Below are 10,598 nucleotides of genomic sequence, written 5' to 3'. Positions count from 1 at the left end.
TAGTGTACTGTTTTTTTTGAGAATATTTTGTTTTTGGTGTATTTTGTTTTGTTTTTAGTGCATTTTGTTTTGTTTTTCGTGTATTTTTTTTTCGTGAAATTGTCATGCCAGAGTTTGACATCTTAGATTTAGTCACATGAGTTTAAAAAAAAAAGTAAAGCGATATGCAAAAAGCCAGTCCCACCTGTTTTACCAAGCTGTGGTTATACAGAATAACGGAATCATACTTATTAAGAATGCAGCTCCATTGAGACGCCAATAACCTCACTAATATATTTGTCTCAATAACATTTGCATGGTAAATTAAACTCTCTTGTTTTAAACATAAGGTTGTTTTAATGTAATTTTATTAGAACAACCGGATATGCCTCAGCATAACTTGCAAATCGTTATTTCTACTTTTAGAAAAAAAAATTGACTTTATCATAATTCTACTAACCAATTTTCCTGCGATTAGGTCCGCGCAAAATGATGAAAAAAAAAACCTCATACTAAACATAGGCTATAAATATATCCTGTTATTTAGTGATAATGTAGCTTTCTAATGAAAAATAATTTTTGACATAGGTCCTGTACTTTTTGAGTTTATTAGTTACATACAAACTACAAAGCGGACCCTCCTTTTTTGTATCGGGGGGAAATCTTCAAAAAGATACCCTTCCTTCTGGAGGGAAGAAAGGGTTATGTGAGGTATCCACTAAAACCCTATCGGTGGCCAGCCTCTAGTGCTATAGAAGCGGGTTCCACGGAGAGGAACTCACCAGAACCTTCGACACTTTACGACATAATACAGGACATTGGCTGATGTTCCGCAGCGTTATGGGAACATAGGACCACGCTATGGCACCATCCTCCCGGACTGTTTGTAACACCCCCCCCCCTTACAAACCTAAAAAGGGATAGCCTTTTTAGGCAAATTGCGCGATTAGATTAACATGAATTTTAGCACAGTTAATCACACAAGACCTCAAAGAGAGCCAATTTTTAATCTTATATATACGTAGAATGGGTAGTAACTTTGTAACATCAGTATCCCAGGGTTTATTTGCCGGGTCTAATAAATCCCTTGGCGGGTTGTCATTTATAGCTCCATTAAAATAACCCTCTTAAATGAAAAGAGTAGGAACTGCCGGCTCATCAATTTTCAACGTCGCTTCTTACGCCTCTAGAGGGAAACGGAGTAATTAATTTGAGAGTCTAATTAATTACTTTTAATTTTGAATTTATTGGTTAATTTTCACTAGAATATAAAAACAAATATTAAATTTTTTATGATGCATAGATTGAAGAAGTAGGCACTCGAAATTTTAACACTTATGATTTTCTTTGATGCCGTATCTATAAGGAAGGAGTGTAAAGACAAACAGCCTTACAAATAAACTAAAATACATAAACTTAATTAGTACAAATGTTGCTTATACTCTGTTTATTCCTAAGTTTAACTAAACCGCGTTTATTTGTAAGGATGTAAATGTTAAAATCCATAAATAAAATTGAACCAAACATTTAGAATTGTAGTGAAGGTTTTTTTGAAAAATAACATCAACTTTAAACTTCGCTAAAAGCAAAGTTGCATCGAAGCGCTAACATGCTATAGTTTTCTAATGCTCTTTGTGAAAAAAAAATTGCTTTAAAATTTCCACAGGCGCTGTCTTTGCGGATTCGATTGAAAAAGTCCTTGAAACTCGTTTGCCGCATTACATTTGTGGCTTTTTAGCTTCGAACTTTTGTGCGCGAATTAAAACTTAATAAATAGTTTATCATTGTTCCAAAAATAATACAAATTTGATACGTTTCAAATATGAACAAATGCAGCATTTAAAGACGTCATTTATTACCAATTGATAACTAAAAGGAGTCGGTTCTACTCTGAAGGTCTGCTAAACTATTAAACGAAGTCAAGTTAATAGAATACAACGTTGATATTTTTTACGATTAAAAGAAACACTTTATAAAAAGCTCTACTGTAAATCATACTTCATACTAATACTAATACCATAATTGCGAAAGTTTAGAAGAAGTTTTTTAGAGTTTGTAGCCTAAACAGCTGAACGGATTTGGATGAAATTTGACATAGAGGCAGAGGATAGTCTTGTAGCACACATAGGGTACTTGCGTTTGATTTTTTTAATTCCGCGCGGACGGAGTCTCGGGCGAAAGCTAGTAAACAATCAAAAATTACTTAGTGGGCAATTCATCGCGGTCGATCGTTGGCATACTCGTACTAATAAATTTTGCTTTATTCTTAGAATGATCTTATAAATGTATTCTCTGATTATTTGTCTGAGAGCAGACGAAGATTCTTTATGCTGACACATGTGGCGATCCCGGTATGGCATTGGTAAAGTATCTTTAGTGATGTGTATATCGCAATGGAATATTAAAAAATCGATTTTTATAAACAAAAACAATAGTATTATTAATTTTCTTATGTACAGTTAATAAGTAAACAATTTCAATTACAACTATTATACCGTTATTTTCAGCATCTTCTTAAGTTAAGTGTTGTTTTTTGTCTTAGTAAATGAATGAAATTGTCTGAATTCTTATGTTACTTTTTATTAAAAGTTTAATTTTAATGTTAATTTAATATCGACGTTTTCAATACTTAGTATAAGGTATTATGGTATTAACATGTACTAAGTAACCAAAGTCCATACGAATAATAAAGAGAATAAAAAACTGCACTCTGGACAACACTATTTTCTTTTTTCCTTTTTAATATGTCCCTCGCATCCGGACGCATGGCCGCGCACCACGATGAAAGATAAAATCCACTCTAAATTTAGCTAAGATCGAGAAGACAGAATAAATCGGTAATTGTAGGTACTAATATTTTATGGACCTACGCAGTTGTTTGGTTTATTTAATTTTTCTTTTTTGTTGATTTGTTATAATTTCGTCATTTTCATTTATTATTTTTTGTTTCTTATTTTATTTTGTTTCTTTTCAGGATTCGCAGAACTTATTGCATTTTCTGAATGCTAGCCAATTGTAAGTTTTTTGTTTCTTTTTTTTACTATTTAATTTATTTCAATGTATCAATATTTCTTTTTAGTATATCTTACTAATATTATAAATGTGAAAGTTTAGATGGATGGATGGATGTTTGTTCGAATTTGTAGCCTAAACGGTTGAACGGATTTCGATGAAATTTGGCATAAATGTAAAGAATAGTTTGGAAGAACAAATAGGATAATCAGTTTTGTTTTTTTAACCTCACACGAACGGACACGCGGGCGAAAGCTAGTTCTTATGTACTTTAAGGAAGAATATAATGTTTTGCACGAATGTTTTGCAAATAGGATCTCGTGGCAAACGTTATGATAGCAATACTTCAAGAGAGTCTATTTAACTTTAGCTAAGTTAACAAAGTTTGGATATAAAGGGATCCCTTTACGTTCTTCCTGTGCTCGCAATTTACTATCCGAGATTGCTTCGAAGTTTCACCTTAGGGTAGTAACTTTATAAGTACCAAGGAGGTTAAAATATGTAGGTTTTTCCTTTAGTTATATTTAGTTATATATAAGGAAACCATGTCAATTATTAATCTATACTTCTATACTATTATAATAAAGCGTAAACACACACTTCTATGTTGCCCAAGGATGTCAGCAATTACAGCATATTTTTGAATAATTATTTTTTAATAAAAAACCCTACACTTACGTCACGCTTTAGGCTATATATTTTCACGCTATTAAACTTGTGGGTAAATAAATTGGATAAAAACCCTAATGTGGGAAAGAGACCATAAGTTGCTGCCAACATCAAGGAAGCAAGATTGCCAAGGTTTGTCATGTCATGCCATTTTGACATTTGCTATCGATAATTTGACAAATGTAAACAATAAAAAAAAATCATAATTTCATGCGGATGACGCCGCACGGGAACAGCTAGTTTAATATACTTATGAAGCTTACGTTCGTATGACTAAGATAAAGGTATTTCTAGGTTAATTGCATCGATCGTAAAATGCAGACCTTTACCGTTTTTGTCATGTCAAGGCTAACATATAAGGTAACGATAATATGTGGATAATGTCAGATATTTTCATAAAATACTAGTAACTAGGATATAAGCATTTAATATCGCAACAGGTGTACTTTGGGGAATACTCCAATGTATATTCAACCTATATTCTTAATCTAATAAAATTATAAGGCGTGAATACACATGCCAATAGCTAGCACACATATGCAAGCTACAGACACGGCTCCAGAGCTACAGATTAAAAAATCTATTCAGACTATGGTTATGATGTTAAATGGTTACTACCTGTTGAAGCGACTCTGAGAACACCAGTTTTCTATCTATATACATTAAGATTGGAGTGTCTATTTGTGATATCAAACGAAAAATTGTAGATTACGGAAGGATGATGCAGGTATGTATTTGCGTTGTTTATAACGAAAATTTATTTTATTTGTCTGGCTGCCTTTATGTCTGTCCGCAAGCCACGTTGGTTCCTGGTAATTTCCGAAACGGCTGGGCCTGATTTCATAAGTACTTTCCCTGAAGGCTAGCTGACATAGACCGGCATGCGGCATATAGGCTACTTTTATCTTAATATTGCGTGGACGAAGTCGCGGGAAACAACTAGTATTATAATAAAACACTTTAAATTGAACTTGTTTTTGTAACACTCGAGACAGATCATGCAATCTAACTGTAACTCCAATACTTTTCAAGAACTTACTAAGTTTACCCATCTGTTGACAGTCGATATTTTATTTCTATTGACGAAGGTTTATACTAGAATATGGGACTGCGGGAAATGTGTTTGAAAATAAATCGTCTAGCAATTGAAAGCATTGCTGATCGAGATTCGAGGGCCTTGTGCTTGTAGTTGCGGAAAATAATAAGGAGACTGGTTGTTATATGCTGCTGTTTGGAATAATATTGTATTATTTCTTTGGCATTTTGTCGTCGAAAATTTTTTAATGTAATCATATTTTGGGTAAAATCGCATCTAGAAATGCAGGCTGGTAAAGATGTCAATAAATTCTAACAGCCTTACAAATAAACGCGGTATAAAGTTAAACTTAGGAATAAACTGAGTTCAAGCAAAATTTGTAGTAATATTTGCTTATACTTAGATTATTCCTTAGTTTAACTTTTTACCGCGTTTATTTTTAAAACGTACTAATGTTATAAATACAAAATTTTAAAGAATGGTTGGATGGATGTTTTTTTTTATAGTTTACCATCAAAATCTCTGAATGTAGAGAATAGAGAGTACAGAGACGTAACGTATAGAAGAAAGTCCAAAATCCAGAAAACATATAGGTTAATTAACATTGTTTTTAGTAGTGTATATACATAACGATTTATTTAAAAATTATATTAACGTTGTATGGGTATTACTAATTTGGCAATATTATTACGTGTATCATATTATTGCGACTCGTGTATCATGTTATTGCGATCGGATAATACGTATCATAATTTAAGTAAAAGAACACTAAACAATATCAATTTTCTCATGTAATATTCTAAGCATTGAAATTATATTCAACTTTATCTTATTTAGTATTAAGTTAGTCTATATTTAGAAAGGACCCGTCCTGTGGGTATCCCGACCTAAATCACAAATTTGTTGCCTGATAAATCACGACGAGGATAATTTAAAAAGGTTGCAAACGCAGGTCATTGACCCCTGTGGGTAAAACAAAATTATGGACAGACTATAAAATATTTTTAGAATCTTTTATCCTCGTTTATCATACTTCATATTAAAATTATAAATGCGAAAGTTTAGATGCATGGATGTTTGTTAGAGTTTGTAGCCTAAACAGCTAAACGGATTTCGATTAAATTTGGCATACACGTTGAGGATAGTCTGAAAGAACACATAAGCTATTCAGTTTTGTTTTTTTTTTTTAATTCCATGCGGACGGAGTCGCGGGCGAAAGCTAGTGTATTATCCAATCATCTGACATCAATAAAGTACGATTTTTTCTTTATTATTAATTTAAATATTGACTTAAAGTTAGTAATATATACTTGAAGCTAGCAATATATACTTTCGCCAGTGACTACGACCGCGTTGAATTAAAGAAATATAGAAGTAGCCTATGTGTTCTTTCAGACTCTGCTCTACATAAATGCCTAATTCCATTGATAATCGTTTAAAGTTTAAGCGGTAAACTCTAATAAACTCCATATAAACTTTCACATTTATAATCATAAGAAGCAATTCTACCTTTTTACTCAAAAGGAGTGAGTGACTTAGAAATATATTTTATGCTTCGGTGGAAACTCACGTTTATTCACTACCATAGTCGTTGTTAACCTAGTTTCCGATTCGCATTTACAACCACGCTGAAAAGAGTTTCGCAAATGTCAAGCTGCTAGTTATATTTTTAAATGGAATTCAAAGGCTTTGTATGATGGGGGATTGCTAACGAACGTGCAGTCGAGGACGTTAATTTCCTACCCATTACGACGAAATCTTATTCGACACTAGTATAATTAGTTAAAGACAAAAAGTGCTGCAATTTGTAATAGAATTCTAGATCAAATTTTATTTGTATTTAAGTTTAGTTCTTTGACTGTAGAGTTAGGGACCTAGATCACCTACCCGTCTTTCTTTTGCTTAAAGTTGTAATCTATTACGCACGTAACTTTAAACTTTAATAATTTCTCAGTCTCCAAGTCGTGATGAGAATGTCGACCCTTTACAATGGAACCCGCCTAAATTAATTCAAGCCTCAAATATGGATGGCTTTAATTAACAAAATTGTAGCCAACGGCTGTACGTTACGATTTATGAAAGCACTTCTTGCATAATTTCTCTATTTACTTTTATAGGCAATCTAACTGCTTTCAATTGGCATACGAAAATCTTAATGATGAGCCCTAATCTACGCGGTGTTATGTTACAAAATGTAACATTTGCAACGAGCTCCTCTTTGCTTCGGTGTTTCCTAAACATTATTTACTGACAACATGATAATTCGTCGTGTAACATCTTATATTTCGCAAGGACGTCGAATTTTATTCAACTAGCTTTCGCCTGCGAATCCTTTCGGGTGGAATTAAAACAACAAAAGTGATTAACATGTGTGTTTTTCCTGACTATCCTCTAGGTCTTAAGCCGTTTAGGCTACAAACTCCAACAAACTATCCATCTAAACTTTCACATTTATAATATTAGTAAGATTTTAACTGTAGGTATTGTAATACAGGGTATCGAATAATGTCACTAAAATAATGAACATTATAAAGAAGGGGAACCTTTATAGATTGCATCAGGACCGTAAGTGCAGGCTTCACTCGTCTTGTGTGTTCAGTCATTAGGCACGTCGGCGTTGCTTGAGGAAGCTTTCAATTTAACCGTGTACATATTGCTTACTACGTAGATATTGTACGTATATTCTTATAGAATAAGGAACTTTAAAAATAGGAAATATTGATGGAAGTTACAAGAAAATGTTTACTGATGCATTTAGAGTATTATAACCTACTAAGAGATATTGAAGATTAGATTATATACAACTTCAGTATATAAGTTAGTATAATAATGTTGTAATAAAAAACACTTTTGGAGCTCTGAATTACCTTTTTTTAAATTTATTTCTAACCAGATTTCGCCAGCGATTATGTTCGCGTGGAATTATAAAAAAACAAAAATAAGTATGTGTTCTTTCAGACTATCCTCTACATCTATGCCAAATTTCATCGTAATACGTAAATCAATTTAGGCTACAAACTCTATCAAACATCCAATAATCTATCCATCTAGTCATTCGCATTTATAATATTAATGAGATAGTAAAGGTTTGCAAAATATTATTCGTTTATAAGTTTATTATAATTGCAGGCAATGTCCGCAAAGGTCATTGACTCTTGAACTAATCAAAGGTCACGTTTTGCAGTGTTAAGTATTGTGCATTATACACTTTAGCGTATCTAAGGTGTTTTTTAAATAACATTAATTACTTCAAATCCATATCTGCTATTTAACCGTACTTATTACTTTAAATATTTTAGTAAGACGCCTCAACATAAAACGCTAAATCAAAGAAATATTGACAGTAATAAACAGAAAACCAGAAGAGGCTCCGAACACCTGAAATAATCTATCACCCAACTGTTTAGTCGCGCTTTGATTCCTATGAGGTTATGAGGTGCGCACACTACTCGAATTTTATTATTGCAACTAAACATTGAATTGTCTGCGAAACAATTGACAATCGCACACAGTTGTGCGATATTTTATTCAAAGATGTGCGCCCGCTCTACACTTCATAAATTACAAGAATAAAAATACATAAGCCATATTTCTATTTTAAAACACTTCAGTGGAAACCAACCATTACTCAGACTAGCGCATTGACTGTAAAATACCTACATATCCCTCACGTATCGCCTTAGGTTTTTCCAGTTCAAGTAACGCAGTGTAACGATGAAGCGACGAGACATGTTCACGTACGTCCCAGGGCACACCTTCATTATAATATTTATGACTTCCCAGAAAATGCCAACCAGTTGTTCGAATCATGTTGTAAACAATGTCTGTGTAATAAAGTTAGAAGAACTGTATATTTTGAAAGTGATTATATTCGTACTTATTTTTTTATACTGATTTAGGAGTGTATTGTTTTGGCGCGTATATGCGACTGCCTTTGCTTTTTTAGTAGAGAATACTTACCACTGAAACCGCGATAATCTGCGCCTAAATGGCGAAAAACCAATAGGCATAAAGTATCAGGTCTTATAGAATATCCATTTATAGACTTCATTGGGGTATGTAATGTACCTATGTAAATGAACCATTGAATGAATTTTGTCGCTTGAAGTGTCATTCTATGCATATTTTCCCCTGAGTTTCCATTAGGTTTAAATCAATTTTTTTTTTAAATTATATCATCATATTAATAGTAAGATTTTATTATTTTTCACGAATAAGTATACACATTCAAGTAGATTAAAGCTAGCTAAAGCAAGTGTATTTCAGTGGAAAGGTATCGCGTGACATGGGCGACGTATCGATCCACAAAACCCTGCTTACAATGAATAAATAACAATCCCTAGCTTTAATGTCGCAAAGGGTTGGAAAAAACGAAATAGAATTACACTTTATAAGTTTTCTAGGATGGATGTTGGTAATAAAAGAAAGGCAACACAATGCAGAATATCGAATACCCTTGTCCATACGGAGTCAGAAGAGTATACTTCTTGCTTTTTCTAACTTACATTATTAGCCGTTATATCTGAATTCTCTTCTTACGCATATCGTCACATTACCTATCCATATGTTCAAATCAATGTAGAATACATTGGGTACTAATTTTTTTTCAATCAATTATTATAGTGATTCGCTAGCTTTTGCCCGCAACAATACGTTAAAAAACTAAAGTAAGTAGCCTATATGTTCTTCCATGAGACTGTGTATAAAGACAATGTCAAATTTTTAACGAGATTTGTTTAGCAGTTTAGGCTACAAACATCAATCCATCCATCTATCTTTTCGCATTTATAATATTAGTAAGAAGATATATAATCGTAATTCAGCAGTAGAAGCCCACGGTTAGATCAATACTTTGTATTGAGACATTAATGCAAGATGGTTCAAGTTTTAACGGCCAGCTCTCTCGGGTTTGTTAATTAAGTTTGCCATTCCATATTTTAGGACCTTAATTAATTCAAGTGCTATTTTAGAGCAACATTACTCGTATCACGACTGGAGCCAGATGTTCTTTATCACTATAATTCACTTAAAAAATACTTTTTGCCTTCTACTGCCTCACTAAGAGTGAATTGTTACTTATAAGGTAATAGCTTTCGTCCGCGACTCCATCCGCGTGGAATTAAATAAAAACAAAAGTGAGTAGCCTATGTGTTCTTCTAGACTATCCTCTACATGTATACCAAATGCTATCGAAATCTCTTCAGCCGTTTAAGCTACAAACTCAAACAAACATCCATCCATCTAAACTTTCACATTTTTAATAGTATGATGATGATGGGTCGTTTACTACAGATCTCAGTTTAATTTTTAATTAAATAAACATTAATAGTGGTACTAAGTGACAATTGAACAACTCTAAGAGCGCGCCCACACGTTTGACTAAACTATCGCACAACTGTTTAGTCTCGTTATGATTCCTATGAGCTTAATGGAGGCTTTACTCGATTTTTAGTTGTGCAACTAAACAGTTGAATGGGCTGCGAAACAATCGACAATCACACAACTGTATCTGTTAGTTTAGTCAATTGTGTGCACTCAGTCTTAACGCTTTAGTTAATGGCAATATTATTGTTTTAATCAAATATTCCAAATGTATATTTTATGAATAGACCAATTTATCGATATAAATGTAAAAACATTAGCTACTAAAGCCGCGTTTCCACGGTTATTGTTTCTGTCCGGATTCGCCATGATTCAAAGGGCGTTAGGCGTAGTCTGTCCGGTAATACGCGTGCATTCGAAACGCACCTTAAGCAGACGGGAGCATTCAACCCGTGTAATGACTCGGCAAATTGGCCATTTGAATGACAATTGAATCGAGCTACGTAATATTACACTATGAAGCAATTCAGCTTGATAATCTTACTTATATTATAAATGCGAAAGTTTAGATGGATGGATG

The 10,598-nt window shown here is 33.1% G+C and overlaps 1 protein-coding gene across 2 annotated transcripts in view; it reads left to right on the top strand.

Moving 5' to 3' along the window:
• LOC106104896 (tumor necrosis factor, alpha-induced protein 8-like protein 2 A) overlaps positions 1-10,598 on the top strand; it is a 38,674-nt gene that overhangs the window by 16,027 nt on the left and 12,049 nt on the right. For both annotated transcript variants that reach the window (XR_001225698.1, XM_013285094.1), the window contains exon 2: positions 2,954-2,994. Coding sequence is in view for 1 of the 2 variants with exons in the window: in XM_013285094.1 (XP_013140548.1) it covers positions 2,982-2,994 (13 nt within the window). In the remaining variant the exon portion in view is untranslated. The remainder of the gene's footprint in view (positions 1-2,953; positions 2,995-10,598) is intronic.

The sequence above is a fragment of the Papilio polytes genome, unplaced genomic scaffold, assembly GCF_000836215.1.
Source record: "Papilio polytes unplaced genomic scaffold, Ppol_1.0 DF823399.1, whole genome shotgun sequence".
NCBI classification, from domain to species: domain Eukaryota; kingdom Metazoa; phylum Arthropoda; class Insecta; order Lepidoptera; family Papilionidae; genus Papilio; species Papilio polytes.
This window is presented reverse-complemented; position numbering and strand designations above follow the sequence as displayed.